Source organism: Lagenorhynchus albirostris, chromosome 6 (genome assembly GCF_949774975.1).
Source record: "Lagenorhynchus albirostris chromosome 6, mLagAlb1.1, whole genome shotgun sequence".
NCBI classification, from domain to species: Eukaryota; Metazoa; Chordata; class Mammalia; order Artiodactyla; family Delphinidae; genus Lagenorhynchus; species Lagenorhynchus albirostris.
In genome coordinates, this window is record NC_083100.1 from 29,946,318 (window position 1) to 29,970,427 (window position 24,110).

Sequence of the window (24,110 nt, forward strand, 5' to 3'; positions counted from 1 at the left end):
TATACATATCATACAATTTCTTTATCCATTCATCTGTGTGTGGGCACTTATGTTGCTTCCACATCTTAGCTATTGTGAATAATGATACAGTGATGCTGATATCTCTTTGAGACAGTGATTTCACTTTGAGACAGTGATTTCATTTCCTTTGGTTATGTTTACCCAGAAGTGAGATTGCTGGATCATATGGTAATTCTGTTCTATTTTTAATTTTTTGAGGACCCTCCATACTGTTTCCCATTGTGACTGCTCCAATTTACATTCCCACCAGCAGTGTACAAGGATTCCCTTTTCTCCGCATCCTCACCAACACTTATTTCTTTTTGGTAGTAGCCATTCCAACAGGTGTGAGGTGATATCTTATTGTGGTTTTGATTTGCGTTTTAATGATGATTAACTATGGTGAGCATCTTTTTATATACCTATTAGCCATCTGTATGTTTTCTTTTGCAAAATTGGATTTTTTGCCTTTTTGCTGTTGATTTGTATGAGTTCTTTCGCTTTTTACTTCACCCATTTTGTAGTTCTGTTATTTGATACATAAACATTTAAGATTGTTCTGTTCTCTTGATGAAGTGATCCTTTTATTTTTATAAAATGACGCTCTTTATCCCAGTCATAGTGTTTGCTCTGAGATCTTACTTTATGTGATATTAGTATAGCCACTCCAGCTTTCTTTTGGTTACTGCTAACTTGGTATCTTTTTCAGTCCTTTTACTTTTAACCTATTTTAGTCTTTATATTTGAAGTGGGTTTCTTGTTGGCCGCATATAGTTAGGTCTTACTTTTTTATGTACTCTGACAATCTCTGCTTTTTATTTGGGGTACTTAGACCATTTAAATTTAATGTGATTATTGATACTATTGGATTTAAGTCTAAAATCTTCTGTTTGTTTTCTATTCGTCCTATTTGTTCTTGTCCTTTTTCCCATTTTTCTTTTTTGATTATGATGATTTCATTTTATCTCCTTTCTTGGCTTATTAGCTGCATTCCTCTGTTTTATTTTTATAGTGGTTGCTTTAGGGTTTGCAGTATACATACTTAATTGCCTTAGTGTATCTTTAAGTGTTATACCCCTTCATGTATAAGAACCGTATGACAGTGTACTTCCATTTCTCCTTTCCCATCCTTTGTGCTATAGTTGTCGTACATTTTACTTCTACCCATGTTATAATCCCCCACGTTTTTACAATTTCTAGAGAGCTCTTCATTCTTTGAGTAGTTCCAGATTGCCATCTGATGTCATTTTCTTCTGTATGAGAGGTTTCCTTTAATATATCTTGTAGTGCAGGTGTTCCAGTGATAAATTCTTTCAGCTTTTGAAAGTCTGAAAAAGTTTTTATTTTGCTGTCACTTAAAAAAATTTATTTTTTATTGAGGTGTAACTGTCTATGCCTTATTTTTTTCCCTCAGCTCTGACTATGCCTTCTTTTCTTAATATTTATTTATCTATACGCGTGGCATGCGGGATCTTAGCTCCCCGACCAGGGATTGAACCCATGCCCCCTGCAGTGGAAGCTCAGAGTCTTAACCACTGGACCACCAGGGAAGTCCCCTAATTCTTTAAACATTTTGTGTAAGTCACCAGTGAAGCCATCTGGTCATGAATCTTTTCTTTGTGGGAAGTTTTCGCTCTTTTGTTGTTTTAATAAAATAAGATAAAGTGACTTTTATTTGGAAAATTTCACGTCATGCCTTGAGATTACAGACAAGCCTGAAGTTTTACGAAATCAGGTTTGGAATTTACTGCTCTGTATTTATTTGGAGGTATTAGTAGCATCTTAATAATAATACCTGTACTTATATTGTGATTTCACATGTATCATTTCTTTCTCTTGACCATGGGAGTTGGGTGAGCCAGCTGTGTCTCCATTTCACCCAGATGAGAAAAGTTAAAGAAAGAAGGAAACTTAACACACATCGAGAAATGCTGTAGGTACCAGCCCTTGTCACTGCTGGTATATTATGGGAACTGGCCTTTCTCTTCCTAATTTGCTACTCTTCCTCAGCAACCAGATTTGAAATATTAATGTCTAGCATCTTAGAAGTGGGAGGCATCTTGAAGATTTTCTAGTTTAGGACAGTGCCAAGGATGGTCTGTGGATCTGTGCTAGTCTGCAAACTGCTTGTTACTGGACCACAGCAAGATAATTTTGGAAGTTATGAATAAGCTTTGAAAACTTTTATCATGATGTAACATGCAGCATCCAGGTGCATCTTCCCATGGTTAACTTGAGAAACACTCATCTAGTCCATTTTCTCTGCAGTAATAAGAGTCTTTTTAAATAACAACGTTGGCAGTTGATTTTCCACCCTAGCTTTATTTTCCCTTTAAGACTTACTGCTTCTCTTTCATCGTTCTGTTATGGCGCTTCCATTCTCTTAGTTATACAGATTCAAAGTCATTATTGCCTTTCTTATCCTTCATACCCAGTCACCAAGTTCTTTTGTGATAATGGCCCTTACGTGTTGTGTTCTTTCTATTATCTCTGTGGCCTTTTACTTTTAGTCCCTCCCAGTTGTTAGCCGTTGACTCCGAAATCTGTATCTCTTCTCTAAACGTGCCCAAGTTTATAATTTCCAACTGTTTCTCCACCACTCCCTATGTTGCCTCATCTGTACTTTTTTTAAAACATAAATTTATTTATTTATTTATGGCTGCGTTGGGTCTTCGTTGCTCTGCTGGGACTTTCTCTAGTTGCAGCAAGTGGGGGCTACTCTTTGTTGCGGTGCGCGGGTTTCTCATTGCGGTGGCTTCTCTTGTTGCGGAGCACGGGCTCTAGGCGTGCGAGCTAAGTAGTTGTGGCACGCGGGCTTAGTAGTTGTGGCTTGCGGGCTCTAGGGTGCAGGCTCAGTAGTTGTGGTGCACGGGCTTAGCTGCTCTGCGGCATGTGGGATCTTCCCGGACCAGGGCTTGAACCCGTGTCCCCTGCATTGGCAGGCGGATTCTTAACCTCTGCGCCACCAGGGAAGCCCCTCATCTGTACTTTAAATTATCTAGGTCTAAAATGGAATTTATTTCCTATCCCAGATCTGCTCTTGCTCCTGTTTCCTGCTCTTTGCCAATGGAAACAGCTGGGGGATTATTGTCCCTTCCATCTTCTTTGCCCAGTTGACAAAGTCTGTCTCTCTCTTTTTTCTTTTTTTAATTATTTGGTTGCTTCGGGTCTTCATTGTGGCACATGGGATCTTTGTTGCAGCACATGGGATCTTTTGTTGTAGCGCGTGGGCTTCTCTAGTTGCACCGTGCAGGGTCCAGAACATCCGGGGTCCAGAACACGCTGGCTCAGTAGTTGGGGCGCACGGGCTTAGTTGCCCCACAGCATCTGAGATCTTAGTTCCCCGACCAGAGATCGAACCCGCGTCCCCTGCATTGGAAGGCAGATTCTTAACCACCAGACCACCAGGGAAGTCCCCAGAGTCTCTCATACATGCAGATTACCTCTGATATTCTCTAGTCCTGCTGCTGCCCCCCTGGTGTAGGGTCCTTGTTATTTCTCACCTGGAGTTTTATCATAATTTCCTCACTGTTCTCTTCTTCTGTCTCTTCTTCCATTTATATCTGCTGACAGTGTAATCTTTCTCATGCATAGCTCTGTTATTGTTAGCTATTTTCTTAATAATCTACAAGGTTCTTCATTGCCTATGGAATAAAGGTTGAACTCTTTAATCTGGCCTTTAGCTTTAGAAAGTCTACCTAACCCACCAGCACTCCCCTGCATTCCCCACGCCTTAGCCAAACCAAGCTACTCAGTCCTTGCTGTTCCTCATCCTGTCCATCTCTGTATCTTGGCTTATATTGCTTTATCCTTGTGAGGTACCTTTCTGTGCTCATCTTCAAATTCTACCCTTTTTTCAAGGTTCAGTTCTGTTGTCATCTCCTCTACAAAAAGCCTTTCATCCAGCAGTCTTTCTAGGGAACTTTAAAAGCATTTTATCTGTACCTCTCCTATGTTTCTTGTTCTCTACCTCACATTAAAGATACTAACAGCATGTACTGGCTCTACTACAATTCCCAAATGGAGACCTGCTGTGGGACTTCGGGGAACAATTAAAATAGAGATTGCTGCGTCCCATCCCATGGAAATTCTGGTTCAGTAGATGTAGGGTAGGTCTTGGGAAACTGCAATTTTAAAAAGCTCCTAGCTTTTTCACAAAGCATGATAGACATAGAGTAAATGTTGAATGTCTAATAGGTGAAAAGGTTGAAGTGAGATCCTTCAATTGGTATATCTGTAGTAGAAGCTATACTGAAGAGAACATGACTCTTAAGACATATACCAAACAGAAGTTTACAGAGTAGCCTGTTATGGGCTATTCTGAAGAAAAAACAGGTACTACCACTCAAGAAGAGAAACCAGGAAAGGATCTACAGAATATTAGTAAGATAATAAATATGTCGTCTGTAGTGTCATATGTGTGCTGTTTGTTTATGTTACAAGAGAAGGAAGGTAAAATAACACAGGTCAGTTTTCAAGTCTTGTGTGCATTATTCCTAACAGTAAAAAGCAATGAGGTCACATTTATTCTATAGAAAGGTGGTAGACATTGCTAACTAACCACAGCTCTCTTTCTTGTTGAGCCTGAATGTGCCCTCAGCATCCTTTTCAGTGGAGTGCTCCAGCAGGGGCCACCAATCAATCAACATTAGCGTTAATGATAGAAAAGCCTCTATGTAATTCCCTGTTATATGAAATGTTGTTTAGGATATCTCCTGTAGTTTAAAAAAATACTGTAGAATGATTGTGATCCCTAGAATCAAAATTCTTTTAAGTGCTTAGCAAAAAAAGAGTAGTTAAAAACCAGTACATCTGAAAGAGCAGCTCTTAGATAGTATTCATGGTCCATTGGAATTCACTGCCCTATTTCTGGTATGACCCATTGTTTATGAAATTATGCTGTTTCCTCATAACCGTCGTGTCATTTACTCAGACTTTTTAGTAAGTAGAGGTAAAGAAATTATTTTCTTCCCCAAAATCCCTAGTCACTTAAAACTTGGAAGACACTGATGCATTGAGTCTCTAATCATGACACACTAAGAAGGTTAAGCTGCTTAGAGCATTGGATTGTCTCTACTGCTCACTTATTGTAAAAACACTGTACTTATTTTCAGCGGCTCTACTGAAATTCTCTTCCTCTAATTTTGTTAAATGTGTGCTCACATGCCACAAGTTTCAGGCCTGTGCATCCAGCCCCCCTTCTTCATCTGCTTTTCCCCTTTTTAAAATGAGCCTAACGTGTAATCAAGTTTTCTGCTTCTCTCCCTGCACTCTCTAGGTCGGATAATGATGATACAGAGAGTAGGAGCTCCAGGGTGACCCAACTTTGCACTTACTTTCAGCAGAAATATAAGCACCTCTGCCGCCTGGAGCGGGCAGAATCTCGTCAAAAGAAATGCCGGCACACGTTTAGGAAAGCTTTGCTGCAGGCGGCCAGTAGAGAGCCAGAATGTACTGGCCAGTTGATCCAGGAGCTACAGAGAGCTGCATGCAGTCGGACCAGGTCAGAGCCTCACACTACCACCTCTTTCTAAGAACTCACCTCAGTCTGTTTTCTCTAATTTTTGAGAGGATAGTCGAGACACAATGAGTGGTGGGCATATTATCTTGAAATATTTAAGCATTGTATTTTGGTTTTGTTGCTCAAAGTTCTATGATGGCAGAATAATCCTGCCATGAGGTGACAGTAAAATTAAAGTATTACTATAATTTTGCTGGAGTTTGATTAGAATTTATTCAGTAGAGGATTCGAGAAAGTTACCTGTCTTTAAAAAAATACAATGCTTAGAAATTTTGTGTTATTTAAAAGTAATATTTAGTTTTTTTGAAGCCACAAAAGTGGTATTGTATGTTTTTTACTTATATTATTTTAAAATTTTCTTTCCATTGTATTTTCTGTTAATATCTACATAATCCCATATATCATGTATTCAAAATGTTTTATTACATTGGATTTCTTTGGGGGGGGGAAATCCCTTCTGTTTATAATGAAGATACTTGCTTATTGTGAAAATTTGAAAAATATAGAAAAAGGCAGAAAATCACCATAATGTCAACATTCACAAAACAGACCAAGCGCTGTGAACATTTTGATTCCGTCTCCTTCTAGTCTTTTTCTGTGTGTGCGCGCGTGCGCACGTGCGCAAATAAACATTATATAGATAAAACATTTCGGGGTTTATATACCTAAATATTACCAGTGTTTATCTCTAGATGGTGGGATTATTGATAAAGTTAAAAAAAAATTTGTAGTCTGTGTATTTTAATTTTTCTGTAGTGATCATGCATGAGTCATTTGAGGAAAAAAGCAGAAAACTAAAAATTAACCTTTGCTTTGTAGCTATTGATCATATTCCTTACATAGCTATATAATTTTTGAAATTTCATTTTGTGTAATTTGGTTTTCATTATATTTGCTGTAAAAAAATAACCTATTTTTCAGTTGGGTATCTCAAAAAATACTATGCCCTTAAGATTTTTCTGCTTCTTGGCATATTTAAGTTGTTTGAAACTGTGTATGTATATCTAATATACCTCCATAGTGGTTGCAGCCTGCAGTATTTCCCCTCACTGTTTTTTTTTTTGGAAAAGCACTTGTTATCATTTAATGAATCTCCCACCATGTGGCTTCAAGCTACCAGGACACAAGCCCCACCGACACCCTTAATCTTCTCCTCAGCTCTTCTGCTGCAGAATTTGGCCTTCACGATGACAGGCTGCTTTGGGAGCTTTCCCTTCCCCAGACCTTTGTAGTAACCCGATCGCACCACGTCAGTGACAGGAGCAGCTCCATTCCTGCTCTTGGCGGCATTTACCCGTGTCTGCTCACTGACCAAGGTCCACAATTTATCAAGGTTGACAGTTGGGCAGAAGCTCTGGTTCCCCTTTAAGTGGTAATGCCTCATACCAACTTTCCCAAAGTATCCTGGGTGATGTTTGTCGAGGTTGATCCTGTGGTGATGCATGCCACCAGCATTACCGCGGCCTCCCGGGTGCTTCCGGTGTTTGCCGATGCGGCCATGGCCGTGGCTCACGTGGCCCCTAAGTTTCCGGGTCTTCCTTAGTCGGGATGGCATGTCGACGGCCGAGACGAAAAAAGCTCCCCTCACTCTTAACAGCTCCCAGTCCCCCGTAATGGAGGTAGTGTCTGTCATAGAACATCTTAGCTTACATCATAGAACATCTTAGATCATCTTAGAACATCTTAGCTTACTTCTTACTCAGAGACTTGCCTTTCTCAGAGAAGCATTCCCAGATTCCACTGACTGTGTTGGGTCCCCCTGATATATATGCTGTTGTGCTCTGTACTCTGCTTCACTGTAGAATTTATACTTACATTAATGTCTCTCTGTCATGCTAGACAGTGGTTTCTATGAGGGCAGGAACAATGTATATTTTGTTTTTAATCTCCAGTGTTGATGAATGAATGAATAGAATTGAACAAGTGAAGGTCTATTCTCTGTTTATTGAAAGAACTCCCTCAGTTTGACATAGGTTTTAAAATAGTGGTATCTAACATTTATATTATATAATGCTTTCAAGAGTATAATTTCAGTAGAAATTTGAGTTTTGTCCAACATAAAACAATCTAGATGTAGACCATTGTATGTATCGGGTCTCGTATATTATAATGACCCTGTCAGAGATGAAAGAGACTGTACTGTGAGCTTGGGACAATTTGCTGTTTGTGTGGAAACTGTATTTGCCTATGATTTTCAACTGGCAGAATCGACTGCTTCCTTTTCAGAACATCTCCCAAACCACCCTTAGTGATGTTTTTAAGAAAATTTCATGATAACTAAGTATTACAAAACAAACACCAAGATGAACTTGATTATAGTTCTCAGATTTATGTGATGTCATTTGGTTATGTCTCCCATGATTAGTAAAAAGTGTATTGCTCAGTGCATCACTGATGATCATATGCCAGTGTGCCATAATCATTCCTTGGTGATTAGTAACTAACTGCTTTACATTACATATATTTTAGGTTTGCAGAAATCAGCTGTCAGTTGAATAATGTCCTCTGTGTTTAATATTTTTTGTCTCAAAGACCTAGTTCCACAAAAGACATTTAAAAGATTGCTGTTAAATATTTTATTTTATTTTTAAATTTTTAAAATTTTATTTCTTTAAAAATTTTTTGGCTGTGCTGCACGGCATGCAGGATCTTAGTTCCCTGGTATCGAACCCACGCCCCCTGCAGTGGAAGCGCGGAGCCTTAACCACTGGACTGCCAAGGAAGTCCCGCCGTTAAATATTTCATTTATTTATTTACTTATAAATTTATTGATTTTTGGCTCTGTTGCTGTGCGCGGGCTTTCTCTAGTTGCAGGGAGCGGGGGCTACTCTTCGTTGTGGTGTGTGGGCTTCTTATTGCTGTGGCTTCTCTTGTTGCGGAGCACGGGCTCTAGGCATGCAGGCTTCAGTAGTTGCAGCACGCCGGCTCAGTAGTTGTGGCTGTGGGCTCTAGAGCACAGGCACAGTAGTTGTGGCGCACGGGCTTAGTTGTTCTGCAGCATGTGGGATCTTCCCAGACCAGGGATCGGACCCAAGTCCCCTGCATTGGCAGGCAGATTCTTAACCACTGTGCCACCAGGGAAGTCACTAAATATTTTAGAAATTAAAACTATAGTGACTACCTTCTAATAGGTATTCTTTAAATATAGTTTAGATATAAACTGAACAACATTAAAATGTTCTTTATATAATAACTTTGTCATATTTATTGGTGAATATGTGGAACAAGTCATTGAAATAGCTTAAAGTATGTAAACCCAAATCTCAGTATCTTGTAACCCACAATCCTGCAGAGAGATAGTGTTGGTTGTGTGAAAACTTCCTTTTTAATGGGGTATCCAGTAGAGCATACAAATGGGAAGCCCGTCGTAGATATTTTCGTATTAACAACATCAAAACCTTTGTTTTGTTGGGATTATTTGGATAATAAAATATATCTAACATCACAGCAGGCATTTTTACCTTAATTATCCATGGGGGTATTGAAATTCTGACTTTGGGTGTATTTTCAGAGAAAGATTGGTGAGTTGGAACATAATGGTGATTTTAAAAAGATGAAACTAATGGTTTACTTTGAAGTTTAGGGTAAAGAAAGTGAGGGTCGTGTTGTAACACTAGGCCTGGTAGCTGGCTGAGCAAATTATTAAACTGTTCAATGAAAATTATCCATTCAAAATAGCGAGGTACCTTCTATTTAAATCTAGACCAAGAGAAATTAGGCTTAACTGCCAAATTAGTAAAGCTTCCTTTTTTTTGAAAGTGTGTATTCTTTTTACAGGGCTTAATGACCTAGTTCCTCACTCTTGTGATCTGACAAATCTTGCAGAACTCTTTTTTTTTTTTGCGGTACACGGGCCTCTCACTGCAGTGGCCTCTCCCGTTGCGGAACACAGGCTCCGGACGTGCAGGCTCAGCGGCCGTGGCTCACGGGCCCAGCCGCTCCGCGGCATGTGGGATCTTCCTGGACCGGGGCACGAACCCGCGTCCTCTGCATGGGCAGGCGGACTCTCAACCACTGCGCCACCAGGGAAGCCCTTGCAGAATTCTTAATTGAAGCAACTTCTATGGCAGCACCTGGAAGCATCTATTTGCATTTACTGTTTATATGAAAGTTACAATTATAATGAAAATATTCTTTTATTTAGATTTTATGTAATAAGTTCATATGTAACTTATTCTATATGACCTTCTCTAATTAGTGTAAATCATTCCACTTAAATCCTTAGAAAGATATTAGAAACAAACAATTCAAAATATTTCTTTATTTTTGATGCCTGACTTGTGACTCAGCGCATTAAGTAGATTCTTTTCCATGCTTAGGCATGTGTAAAGGCCTAATAGTTTGTGACGCTTTATAGAATTACATAGATAGCATAGTTTTTATATTGATACTTTCGAGAATTTAAATATTGTTTATTTTTAAATTTTTTTTATGTTTGTATAAAACTATGGAAGGATCACAAACTAATAAAATGAATACTGGGCTTCCCTGGTGGCGTAGTGGTTGAGAATCTGCTGCCAATGCAGGGGACACGGGTTCGAGCCCTGGTCTGGGAGGATCCCACATGCCGCGGAGCAACTAGGCCCGTGAGCCACAATTACTGAGCCTGCGCGTCTGGAGCCTGTGCTCCACAACAAGAGTGGCTGTGATAGTGAGAGGCGTGCGCACCGCGATGAAGAGTGGCCCCCGCTCGCCGCAACTAGAGAAAGCCCTCGCACAGAAACGAAGACCCAACACAGCCAAAAATAAATAAATAAATAAATAAAGGAGTTCCTTTAAAAAAAGAATACTTATTATAGAGCGAGTGGGAACTAGCAAATCAAGACGAGGGTGGAAAGGAGATTCTTCACTGCGTAGCTTTCTCTTCTGTATCCCATTCCTCATGTATTAGGTTAAGTTTTCTGCAGCTGTATTGTTTAGCAGCTTGACGAGGCAGGACAGGAATAAAGACGCAGACGTAAAGAATGGACTTGAGGACACGGGGAGGGGGAAGGGTAAACTGGGATGAAGTGAGAGAGTAGCATTGACATATATACACTACCAAATGTAAAATAGATGGCTAGTGGAAAGCAGGTGCATAGCACAGGGAGATCAGCTCAGTGCTTTGTGACCGCCTAGAGGGGTGGGAATGGGAGGGGTGGAGGGAGACGCAAGAGGGAGGGGATATGGAGATATATATACATATAGCTGACTCACTTTGTTATACAGCAGAAACTAACACACCATTATAAAGCAATTATACTCCAATAAAGATGTTAAAAAAAATAAACTGAAAAAAAAATGATGATGATGATGATAGTGGTGGCTAACAACCATTGACTCTTTACTATCTATTTACCATACTATATACTGTATGTGGTAAGTGTTTTAGGTGTGTTATGTCTTTTGGCGCTTGCCTGTCGACTAGAAGTACTCTTATCTCCACTTTACAGGTGAGGAAATTGAGGCTTAAGCAAGGCTAAGTAACTTGCCCAAGGTCACAGAGCTAATAAGAGGTAGAGCGGAGATTCAGAACCAGGTCTTTCTGATCTAGTCTATGGTCTTCATAACTATTCTCTACTGCCTCTTTGTAAAGTAAAAGGAACCAAAATATCACTTAAAAAAGCAAAAAAACAAAAACAAATAGACATAGCTGAGACCAATTATAATGTAATATTTGTTTTGTCAGTAGGTTGGAAAAGTATTGGAACTGGTCATTGTAATTCATATTTGCAATTTTAAAAAATAAATTTATTTATGGCTGTGTTGGATCTTCGTTGCTGCATGTGGGCTTTCTCTAGTTGAGTCAAGTGGGGGCTACTCTTTGTTGCGGTGCACGGGCTTCTCACTGCGGTGGCTTCTCTTGTTGTGGAGCATGGGCTCTAGGCGCACGGGCTTCAGTAGTTGTGGCACAGGGGCTCAGTAGTGTGGCTCACAGGCTCAGTAGTTGTGGTGCACGGGCTTAGTTGCTCTGAGGCACGTGGGATCTTCCCAGTCCAGGGCTCGAACCCATGTCCCCTGCATTGGCAGGCGGATTCTTAACCACTGCGCCACCAGGGAAGCCCCCATATTTGCATTTAAATTATGAATGTAGGTAGTTAAAAATGTGGGTGTTACAGAGTAGTAACATTATTTAAATAATTGCCCTGGATTTTTAAACCATTTTTAAAAATCAGTTTTGTGGCTTTTGTTCCTTAGCATAAGCCGGACCAAGTTGAAGGAGGTGGAGCCAGCAGCATGCAGTGGGACCGTGAAGGGTGAACAGTGCACCAACAAAGCCCTTCCATTCACCAGACATTGTTTCCAACGTATCCTCTTAACTAAATCAAGTGTGCGTTGAAAAGTACTAATTCATTGGGGTGATATATTTCATTCTCAGGCCAAGTGATGAATGGCTTTTGAAATCATAACTGTAATAATTGAAAATAATTTTTATATTACTTCTGATTTTCTTGGTGTCCAATGAATAGTTTTTTTCTGCTTATATCATTGTGACTCTGTATTCAAGAATCATACCAAAATGAGCAAAGCTGACAGCAAGTAGTAGGTTTTTCCAGTGGCTGTCACTTAAATAAATTTTGTTAATAGGATTCTGGTCCTTCCAGTGGTTCTAGGTAGTTTGTATGAGGCAACCATGACACTCATTGATGGGAAAGTCAAATCCCATTATTCAAAAACTGTTTTTAGTCTTCCAAGAAAGTTATGCAGTTTTACAGTACACTTTTTGGTATGGGATTAATTTGCTATTTTTATAGAATATGGTGCTGATTTGAGATGAAAGATAACAAACATCACTGACTAGGAAAGAATATATCTTAAGACAGGATATGCTTGAGGAAAACCTATGTTAAGGAGCTTCAGACTGGTTATGAAATCTTATTACTTTCACTTTTATTAAACATTTGAAGTTGAGTGGCATTTAAAAAATTTATATAGTTGCAATTACTTTTCTTTGCTCTCTCTCTGATTTTTGCTTTCCTTTCTGTTCTTGGTGTTGTATTTTCACAGCTTTTTCAGCAGTAGTTTCTATGCGGTAAAGGCTTTATAAATAGCCTTAACCGTAAAAGCATAAAGGAAAAATGAAAGGTATTTCCTTAATAGATAAAAAGTAAATCTATGGAAATGTAGTTAGTGGCTGGCTAAAAGTATAGATGCTTAAAAATGATGATGATAAAAAGCTGATGTTCCAATTTTAACAGTGCAATTTTGATTTAAAAGTAATTTTTCATAAGTTATAAGTTTGAGTTTGCTGTTGGAAGTGTGAAATGAAAAATTCAAATTTGGATAGTCAAGTTTTTTGTAATTATATCTTTAAACATCTATTCTTGATGAGTATCTTAGGCAGAAATTTTCCTTAAAAGAAAGTTTTTTGTTTGTTTGTTTTTAATCATCATAGTGGAACTTTAGGAGTCAATGTGTTAGGAAGGAAATGACCCTGCTTGTCTAAATAGCAGAAATCACAATGGCCATAAATCACAATGGGAGACTCATGTTAGAAGCTCATTAGCAAAATAGACTCCTTCAGAAGTATATTCTGAGAAATAAAGATGTAAACTATTATCATTTTTCTATTATTAGTAGTTGGGTTGGTTCTTTAGCTTTTATAGATAATAAAATTTATACTTACTAAGCACAAGTTAGGGAAGAAACAAATTTTATGTAGAGCTCGAAAAATTAAATGGTTTGAGTGTATTTTATTCCTAACTTAAAAAAACCCCAGATATCCTCTTGAACCGCTCTCAGCAACTCTTCTCAAGTTGCACGGCCAAGTTTGCAGATGGACAGCAGTGCTCTGTGCCCGTTTTTGACATTACACACCAGACACCTCTGTGTGAAGAACATGCCAAAAAAATGGTAAGTTCAAATTTTATTTTCTGCAACAGAGGATTTCAAAGTTCATATATATATTTTTTAAATTGTATTGAAGTATAGTTGATTTACTATGTTGTGTTAATTTTTTCTGTAGAGCAAAGTGACTCAGTTATACATATATGTATATACATGCTCTTTTTCATATTCTTTTTCATTATGGTTTTCACAGGATATTGAATGCAGTTCCCTGTGCTCTACAGTAGGAACTTGTTTATCCATCCTATATATAATAGCTTGAGGCTTTCAAAGTTTTGATAGCTGTCCAGAGTAGGAAATATTTTATGACTTAGTACAAACTATATGTGTATGTAAATCACTGAAACGAGTTTTGTGAAACAATACTCTTTTAGGACCTCATATTTTGTAGTCTCTTCTATTTCACTAAAAAAAAGAAAAAGAAATGCTGGTCATAACTGATTGAATTAATTTTATACCCTCACTGAAAGAAAACACTGTTCTAGAAAGTATTTAGTAGTTAGTTAGATGTGGTCATTTTGTTTATTATCTATAGCTAGTCTATACATCTCTTCTCAAGATACATTTTTTTATACATAGGCGGATTTCCCAAGATCTTTCTTTGCTCCATTTCTCTAGGATTTTGCTTTTCTTATATATAATTCTGCGAATGTCTTGGATATTTGATGAAATTTCAGCCAAAAGCCAACCCTTATTATAATTCCATTGGACTTAATTATTGCTTTAGTTAATGCTGGTAGCGTAAGCCCTAATTAATTCAGAATAAGTTGGAGAGAAAAGTCTGAATTAGTGAACTACCTGAATTATATAATCACTTAAAATAAATGCATGTCACCCATCAGACACTTACTGAGTTGTTCTGCTATTTGCAAGGTATTGTGCTAGGTACCTATGTATTAAAAAATTGAATAAGACAACTCTTACCTGCTATGAGCATATTTTAGTTTGCAGGGATGCATCAGGGTAACCAAGTGGCCATTGGACAGGACTTAGTAGTGTAACACTGTGGTCCTGGCTTTGCCACTAGCTGTATGTATAACATGGACTAATGAGTCATCCTTTCTAGACCTCAGTAGCCGTGTATGAAGTTTACCGGCTTCTTCTCTAAGAACCTGTTTTGTTTTCTAGATTTCCTTTATGGACCATATATTTTGAAAAGTTGTATACTGAACTATGTATACAAATATTGAATAATTACTTTCCCATTTTAATTTTAAAACATTTAAAATATAGACATTTTTGTTAGCTTATTGAGGTGTTATCACGGTTAAAGAATGACTTCATATTTTTTTTTTGTTATTGTTGTTGGTTTTTTTTTTGCGGTACGCGGGCCTCTCACTGTTGTGGCCTCTCCCGTTGCGGAGCACAGGCTCCGGATGCACAGGCTCAGCGGCCATGGCTCACGGGCCTAGCCACTCCGCTGCATGTGGGATCTTCCCGGACCAGGACACGAACCTGTGTCCCCTGCATCGGCAGGCGGACTCCCAACCACTGCACCACCAGGGAAGCCCTAGTTTGAGCTATTTTTAAGTTTAAAATTACATAAGAGTAGAGCAAACACTTGTATTCCATCCGTCCCCCAGTGAGAGACTAACACTGGGTGATAAAAACTGTGCAAATCTCATGGCTCTACTTTCAGACTATATCTTGAATTCACACACATTTTACCAACTTCGCTGCTACCATTTTAGCCTTGGTTACCATCATCTTTGCCTGCATTATTGTAATAGCCTCCTAATTAGTCTCCCTTCTTCCTGCCACGCCTCCTGTGCCCGGATGTGTTGCTCACAGATCAGCCAGGGTAGACTATGCATGTGGGTCCCACTGTCTTTGAATTTACATATAGTAAAGTTCACTCTTTTTAGTGTACAGTACTATGAATTTTGACATGCATACAGATACATAATCAAGATACAGAATCATTCCATCACCCCCCAAAAGTCTCTAGTGTTGCCCTTTGTAGTCAGCCCTTTTCTATCCCCACTGATCTGTTTCTGTCCGTATAATTTTACATTTTCCAGAATGTCTTGTAAATGGAATCATTCAGTATGTAGCCTTTAGAGCAGGCCTTTTAGAATATACATCTGATCATTTTAGTTCCCTGATCAAAACTTTCCAGTGGCTTCCCATCGCATCTAGAATCCAATCTGAAATTCTTACCATGCCTATGAGGCACTTCCTGATCTGGCCCTGGCAACCGCTCCAGCTTCGTCTTATACCCTCTCCTCACTTCCACAGCTCCAGCAACATTGGCCTTCTTGCTCTTTCTTAAACACTCTAAGTATGCTCCCACCTCAGGGACTTCCTGCTTGTTTTTCTCTTTTCCTGGAGTGTTCTTTCCCCAGATTCTCCATGTCTCACTCCTTCATTTCATTCAGGGTTCTGATCAAGTGTCAGTTCATTTCTGCCTCCCCTCTACCCTGCTACTTTTTATCCTTGTACTCTACCTTATTTTTCTTCCTAACATTTATATTTGCCTAACATTATGTATTCATTAGTTTGTTTATTGTCTGAATCCCCCTACTAGAATGTAAACTTCACAAAGGCAGGAACATTTTTTTGTTCAATGCTACTGTATCCCCAGTGCTTGGAACAAAGATGCTCCATAAGTAATGGTTGAATAAATTATCGGTTAGGCACATGGCTTGTGGGGGATGGGGGTGAGATTCTGAACTAGACTCAGCCACTTGATAGGACAGCCATTGGTAGAAGAGGCTAGAGCTGCGCGAGGTCCAGGCTGGCAGACAGAACATGGTATTCAACAGGTATGAGACCATACAACAGATGGTAAGTTACTAAATGCGTTGTCCTGCATAGAAGTAGAATGGGACAGTGAGAATGCTGGGAGTGAACAGTGTTTGTAAGTAGTGTAGGTACATGAACAGTTGGCTTTAGGAAAACCTCTAGCACACAGGTGTTCTTTGGAGGAGCTAAGTAAGGGAACACCAAGGGCCAGGCAGGGTCTCAGTCATGGGCACTTCTGTGTGGAGGAGTTGGCACCTTACCAAACACGTTGCGTGGCTACACAGCATAAGCCTGAGAGTAAGACAGAAGCCCAGAAGCAGAGCCAGTAGGATTAGTATATTCTTGGCTAGAGCTCTCTTCCTCCCTCCTGCTCAAGATTCACACTGGTCCTAGAGGAAAATCCTGGAATGGATGCCAGCACCTGGTGGGTACTGGTAGCTGCTTATTCACTATTTATTCAGTTACATAGTGGGCATAAAAAAAGTAGATGTCACGTGTTGAATCAAAAGGAATTACAGAGGCTGGGAAGCAGCCTCTTTTTTGTTGTTTTCTAAATTTGTGAATTTTGAGTCTGTAATTGTGTTTGGATTCAAGTATTTGTCTGGGATTAAACATCTTTTAGATTTCCTGAATTTATGCTTAATTTTATTCTTGCTTTGAATTTGTTTGATGTTAGTGATAATTATTAGTCTTCAGGTCTTTTTATGTATTTGATTATAAGAGTTATTACTGAGTTCATCAACTCAAAGGTGACATCAATCGTAAAAACCACGTTTGTTTTATATACCACCAAGAAGGAAAAAATGTTGCACAGTGCATTTCTTATCACTTAAAATTTTTATTTTATACTTACCAAAATAGCTTTTTTAGTCTTAGATAGATAGACGTAGATATTTTTATCTTCTATAGCACTCCTGGTTTCAGCTAATTCTTGGTGTGTGAAAGGCAGTATTTTCTACATACATCTACTATAACACAGCTTTGTCCACTTTGTGGATTATTTTCCTTTTTCCTTTGGTTGTGGCTTTGCAATAAAAAGGTGGGTGGGGGATATTGTGGTCAGTTCTTCAATAATGAATATTTGCTTCACCAGTAACAGTTTTACACACTGCCACTTTTTGTGCCTTTCTGCATACTCAGCAGTTTTTCCTCTGCATGTAAAACCAATAATGCATATACCTTCATTCAAACAATGACAGGACAAAGAGCTATGACCAACTTTGAACATGTAGGCAGCACCAACTGTAATGACCATCACCTGGCTGACGGCAGGAATAATATGCCGTCATTGTAAAATGCTTTCCGATTGTAGAGAGAGTAAAATGTGCATCTGGGTCTTCAGATTTAAGGGTACTTAGCTGAAGAAAGCTAGTTGTAGTGCAGGTTTCTATTCCTTCCTGGTTCTTCTTCCTTTGCCTCCTCACTTAATTGCAACAGTTTTATAAAGCTGTGTGCCCATTGTCTTCTCTCTTTACCATGTCTCCCTGGTCCCTATAAATTATTTGAAGGACTTTTACTGTGTCAAGATTTCCAGGTCTCCATCTCCATCCCTGTCTTCCTTCCTGTGCACCAGATATGGTTTTCTCCTGCCTCCCTGGACGTCTTCACGTCTCAAACTCTATCTGAGGCCAACTGAATTCCTTAACTTTTTTCCTGATTCTGCTGTGTTCTGTATCCCAACTAATGGCATTATCCCCTAACAATCACCTCAGCTAGAAATCCTGGACACATTTGAGAATTTTATATTCCCCACATCCTCACCACATCCAAGGATCTGTCACATCTTGAGAATTCTCTCTCAACAGGCTGTCGCTTTTCCATTCCTGCTCACTTGGCCCTCAGCTATTTATCAGTCTCGTAATACTTGTTGAAATAGCCCTCTGATTGGAACTTCTTCCTCCACTCACTTGCCTCTTCTCTTTATCCCTTTACGTTACTAGCAGGATAGTTAATCCTTTTAAAACATGTACTCCTGTCATCAAAACTCATTCCCCATTGCCTATAAAATAAAGTTTAAAATCCTTAACAGAGTAGTCAAAGTCATATAGGATCTGGTTCCAGACTTCTTTACAGGTTACTTTTATATTTTGTCCTCCATTATACCCCGAGCAATAGTCATACCCAATTATTTGCTGTCCTTTTTGTCTGTTTGTGCCATTTCCTTTAGCCTAGAATGATCTTCCCCCTTATCCCAACAACTTAAAATCCTGTTTGTCCTTTAATCTCACATTAACTACAAATACAGGATTTTCCTTTTGTGTGCCCTTAGAAGGTGTTTATATCATTATTGCCCAATTTTTTCTACTGTATTTATGTATCCTTGTAGTCATGTTTTTCCCATGGGAGACTAAGTTCTTTGAGAGCACAAATCAAATTTTATTCAATTTTTTATACTACAGCACCTATGACAATGCCTGTAAATGTGGGATGAGCTATATGTATATATTGAATTGATTTGAATTAAATTTTAAAATGAATTTCTTATTCATTTAATTATCGTTATACATAGTTTTAGGCACTGTATAGAATTTTAAGAGATATAAGTATTTTTTTCAGATAGCTGTTTGGTTTTTCCCAAATAATCTCAGTTTAAAAATACCCATTTATTCATTCCAAAGGATAATTTCTTGAGAGGAGATAGCTCCCGTAAAGTTCAGCACCAGCAGCAGAGGAAACCCAGGAAAAAAACCAAGCCTCCTGCACTTACCAAAAAACACAAGAAGAAGAGAAGGCGTGGACCTCGTCGACCCCAAAAGCCCATTCCCCCTGCAGTTCCTCAGGGGAACCTCAGCATGCCCACCAGCGTCTCACTGCCAGTGGAGGCCTCTCACATCCGGTCAGTGGTGGCGCCAGAGTTTACGTCTGCTTTACGTGTTCTGATTGTTCTCAGAGCATCTGGCTTCGTTTACTTTTCTAGTGTTGGAAGGCTAAAGGAACCATTTGGTATATAAGCCTAGACCTTGTAGTTTTCAATATGATTTTTTTACAAAATATCTGATGGGGTTAGATCTGAAGTAAAGCTTTTGATAACCAAGAGAGCAAATGCTGATATTGGGAATTTAATTGACTACTCTCAGATTTTTCTGTTTCAACAGAAATTCCATATATGTTCCAACAGAAATATTCCATCAGAAATCTGATGCATTATTAATTTTGTCAGGGGTAATAAGCATTTTGACCAGATGAATGAGGCTTCTGTTTCAGCTAAACATCCCAGTTTTATCTGTTTCATTTTTTTAAATTTATTTATTTATTCATTCAGTCATTCATCCATTCATTCATCATTTATTTATTTTGGCTGCGTTGGGTCTTCGTTGCTTCACGCGGGCTTTCTCTAGTTGCGGCGAGCGGGGGCTACTCTTTGTCGCGGTGCGTGAGCTTCTCATTGCGGTGGCTTCTCTTGTCGCGAAGCACGGGCTCTAGAGCGCAGGCTCAGTAGCCGTGGCGCCCAGGCTTAGTTGCCTCGCGGCATGTGGCATCTTCCCGGACCAGGGCTCGAACGCGTGTTCCCTGCATTGGCACAGGCGAGTTCTTAACCAGCGCGCCACCAGGGAAGCCCTGTTTCTTTTTTTTTTTTAATTATTATTTTGACCAGATTTTAAATTCTACTATAAAGTACTAAGACACACTTGATATACCAAATTGTAATTCATTTTACTAGTGCACCAAATTGTCATTCATTCTAATTTGCAGTAAAAATAGTATCTCCAAATGGTTGTCTTCTCTTAATACATGGGTAAGCGTTGCAGAAGTGTGTAACTGCATATGGCGAGTTCTGTCGTTTTGGTTTCCGAATTTCTTCTCTTAGGGTAGGAAGGGAGACATTTTGAGTTAGGATTTTCCGTTTTTGCATCGACAGACTTGTCTTGGGGACACTGATGTGGAGGTCAAGTGGGGGGGGCGGGGCCAATCGTGTCGTCTTCCCCAGGAGCCCGTCCACGCCAGAGCTGAGTGCTGATGAGCTGCCGGATGACATTGCCAATGAGATCACTGACATTCCACATGACTTGGAATTGAACCAGGAGGACTTTTCAGACGTCCTGCCGCGGCTACCTGATGACTTACAAGATTTTGATTTTTTTGAAGGTATGGTCAATGTTTTGATTGGAGAAAACTGGTTTTTAAAATGAGTTTTTTAAAGGGGGAGGTAGCTTTTTTGAGATATGTTTGGAGTATCCCTCCTCACGTGTAACGTCTTTCACCAGAGACAGGAAAGGTAAAGCACTGAAGCTGTTTTACTCTTTTTAGAAGGTGAGGCATGTACAGTTTTTAGACTGATATCCTAGCCTTAGTGGATCGGTAGGTTTGAGAGCTACGTTTATAACTTTGTTCCTTTACTTATTTATTATCTTTGGCCTCACCGCGCAGCACGCGGGACCTTAGTTCCCCGACCAGGGATTGAATGTGGGCCCGTGGCAGTGAAAGCCCTAAGTCCTAACCACTGGACCGCCAGGGAAGGCACCTACCTTCGTTTATTTTATTTTATTTTATTTTTTTTACATCTTTATTGGAGTATAATTGCTTCACAATGGTGTGTTAGTTTCTGCTTTATAACAAAGTGAATCAGTTATACATATACACCCTTCGTTTATTTTTGAACAAAGACATTTTCAATTTGAGTTTATTGAAACCTTTCAGAACTTGTCCTCATTTTAATACCCCAGCATGTACTTCAATTGAAGTGCACTTTTCCAGAACAAAGTTGACTTAATACTGCCAATTCTCTAGTGCTTTCAGGGGAAATCTTTTCTACTCTTAGAAGGTTTCTTTCACCATTAAAAACTGGATATTTTGGGGGTGATTAGTCAAGTTCCTAACAATGGGTTTTTTATATTGGAAATGAAATCAGTGAGGCCTGTGACTTCCATTTTGTGAAAATCACTTAGAAATGGGAGAAGGATGAGAGGGGAAGGGTAGAGAGTAACGCAAAAGCATTTCAAAAGGTAACCTATGAAGTGAGCTGAGTGCTTGGTGTTGCGCTGAGATATGCACGTGAGTTCTGTATCGTAGGCTTCACAGCTGCCCTTCCAGCTGGAAGAGCCCAAGAGTAGAGGAGCAAAGGCGGCTCCTCCCACACAGCCTTTTGTCTCAGATCTGAACTGACTGACATGTTTTCCGTTTTAATGACGTTAATATAGCTTCGGGTAAAAACATACGTGAAATCAGATAGTCACCACGTGTTTTAAATTGGTAGTGCTTAGACTCCTAAGCACTGAACACTTGGCTCAGACGGATTTTGATAGTGCTGTAAACGAACTGAAGATGTGATTCAGGTTCCGGGACAGCTTGACCCCTCACACCTGTCCTGCAGCTGAATGTTTCACTTTTTTCCTTTCCATCCGATCCTTACTAGAATATTGTTACACATAATTCCGCTGTATGATTTTTGTGGTCTGGGGCGGTGAAAGCTCTGCTGACTGTTGATGGCTCTCGTTTACTCAGGCAAGAACGGGGACCTCCTCCCCACCACCGAAGAGGCCGAGGAGCTTGAGCGGGCCTTGCAGGCCGTGACGTCTCTTGAGTGCCTGAGTACCATTGGGGTGCTCACCCAGTCAGATGGTGTGCCCGTCCAGGAGTTGTCAGACAGAGGAATAGGGGTGTTCTCCACAGGGACTGGAGCTTCAGGAATTCAGTCCTTGAGCCGAGAGGTCAACACGGACCTGGGGGAGCTGCTGAATGGGCGTATAGTCCACGACAACTTTTCTAGTCTAGAGCTGGATGAGAGCCTGCTCCGTTCTGCTACCTTGTCTAACCCACCTACACCCCTGGCAGGGCAGATCCAGGGGCAGTTCTCTGCCCCAGCCAACGTTGGCCTTACTTCTGCCACTCTGATCAGCCAGAGTGCCCTTGGGGAGAGAGCCTTCCCAGGACAGTTTCATGGACTTCACGATGGCAGCCATGCCTCGCAGAGGCCGCATCCTGCCCAGCTGCTGAGCAAGGCAGATGACCTAATCACCTCACGACAGCAATACAGCAGTGACCATTCACACTCCTCGCCCCACGGAAGCCATTATGACAGTGAGCACGTGCCGTCTCCCTACAGCGACCATATCACCTCTCCCCACACAACATCTTACTCTGGTGATAACATGGCAGCTACCTTTTCAGCAGAGATGCCCATCATGGCGCAGCACTTGCTCCCAGCCCAACTTGAGGTGCCACTTGGAGGAGTCGTAAACCCCAGAACTCACTGGGGCAACCTCCCTGTCAGCCTCGGAGATCCCTCTCCATTTAGCAACCTTCTCGGCGCAGATGGACATCTTCTTTCCACTTCCCTATCCACACCACCCACCACTTCGAACTCAGAGACCACACAGCCTGCCTTCGCCACCGTGACCCCCAGCAGCTCCAGTGTGCTTCCGGGGTTACCGCAGACCAGCTTCAGTGGCATGGGGCCTTCTGCTGAACTGCTGGCCTCCACCTCTCCCAAGCAGCAACTCCCTCAGTTCAGCGCAGCCTTCGGCCACCAGCTGAGTTCTCACAGTGGCATCCCCAAGGACCTGCAGCCCAGCCACAGCTCAATAGCGCCTCCCACAGGCTTCACAGTGACAGGTGCCACAGCTACAAGTACCAATAATGCGTCTTCTCCCTTTACCTCCCCTAACTGAGCGTATCTGTGTGCTTGCAGGCAGGTGGGGAACCTGGTGTTTTCTATCTTGTTTTCCTCTTTATCACCCCTCTCCCCTTTTCCTAAAGAAGATTTTAAAAATAACAGATGGGGACTAGAGGAGAACTCCCTTTTCCTGTTAAGCAGGTTACCCCACAGTGGACCTCGCTTCAGTGTTCACGTGTGCTCCTTCGCACTGGTGCTCATTCCCTCCTGGCAGGTCCACTCTCCCCCAGTGGTTTCCTTAGTGGCTCAGCACAGTGACTGGATAGAATCGACTTTTAGCAGCAAGTCCTAGAAGTGAAAGATACCTCAGATTACCAGTGCCCTTTACTATTTCCTAGTATTCAGATCAATGCTTTCCATTCTAATACCAGGTCTTTACATAGGTGGTTCTAAATGGAATGAGCCTATTCATTGAGTTCCTGTGTAAGAGATGGCAAGTGGTGTGTAGAGGCAGATCAAGGCTCTGACTTAGCACCGACTGCTAAACATCACATGAGGCCAGGATTCCATTCCTAATTGTGATCATGTTTAATTAAAAAGAAAAAAATTAGTCTTTTAACTGCCTGTGTGTATGTGTGCACCCACGCGTGTGTTTTTGTGCAGGGCAGGAAGCAGCTGTCCCATTGTTTTGTTTTTTTTTTTTCTTTCCTAATGAGTAGAAGGCTCTTCTCCTTTCCCACATCTCACAGCCCTGATAAGGTTGGTCATTCTTTCCCACTGAGTTAACTGACTTTCCTGAATGGAGAAGGGTGGTGGTCTGGTGGCGTGAATAGCACAACCCTTTTCTGCTAAGTTAGCCCAGAACACAAAAAGCTGAATTCATGTCAGTGCCCTGCAGATGTCGTGAAAAGCTTGCCTGGAGGGACTGCAGGGTTGCTGCGATTCTGAGGTCTGGTGGTTGGTTATATTGCCTTTTTAGACATGCATTTGTTTCTAAATCCCTCTTCCATGGAATATATTCGCAAGATGTAATTAAAATATTTTGATGTGAAAAGCAGGATAGGTCAGATAGGTTTGGAAAGATGGGATCTGTGAACTCCTTGATCCATCTTTTGCTTTTGAATTTTTCATGTTTACAGTAGTGATTCTTTGGTAAGATTTGTAAAATGTTGAAGACACTTGTAGAATCAATGTACCAGTTGTGAAGTGATGTGTAATATCTGAAGGATACACATTTTAAAGTTTCTTTCAAAGCGGAATATGGAAATTAGACAAATTTTACCCACCCTTTGGTACTTTTAAAATAATTTAAGTATTTAGGTTTAAGTTTGGGGAAATTTTTTTTTTTTTTTACGTACCAGAACTTTAGGGTTAAAAATCCCATTGGATAGTTTAGTAAGTTGGTGACTATGAAATGAATATGTGAGGTTTCTTTTTACCTGCCTTCTCCCCGACCCCCGATCC

At 40.3% G+C, this 24,110-nt stretch overlaps 2 protein-coding genes across 2 annotated transcripts in view; one reads left to right on the plus strand and one right to left on the minus strand.

Moving 5' to 3' along the window:
- The window catches only part of INO80D (INO80 complex subunit D), a 61,756-nt gene extending 37,911 nt beyond the window's left edge, over positions 1-23,845 (plus strand). The window contains exons 6-11 of the mRNA XM_060152228.1: positions 5,279-5,503; positions 11,699-11,808; positions 13,221-13,354; positions 18,712-18,929; positions 20,022-20,179; positions 21,536-23,845. Of these exons, the coding sequence (XP_060008211.1) occupies positions 5,279-5,503; positions 11,699-11,808; positions 13,221-13,354; positions 18,712-18,929; positions 20,022-20,179; positions 21,536-22,701 (2,011 nt within the window). The 3' untranslated portion in view covers positions 22,702-23,845. The remainder of the gene's footprint in view (positions 1-5,278; positions 5,504-11,698; positions 11,809-13,220; positions 13,355-18,711; positions 18,930-20,021; positions 20,180-21,535) is intronic.
- LOC132521685 (large ribosomal subunit protein uL15-like) lies at positions 6,580-7,091 on the minus strand. The gene has a single exon (XM_060151345.1). The coding sequence runs from the start codon at positions 7,074-7,076 to the stop codon at positions 6,630-6,632; it is 447 nt and encodes a 148-aa protein (XP_060007328.1). The 5' UTR covers positions 7,077-7,091; the 3' UTR covers positions 6,580-6,629.
- Positions 23,846-24,110: the final 265 nt, after the last annotated feature.

What these genes read in the sequence shown, in the direction of transcription:
- LOC132521685 (XM_060151345.1), bottom strand. Translation starts at nt 7,076, where the DNA reads ATGCCATCCCGACTAAGGAAGACCCGGAAACTTAGGGGCCACGTGAGC.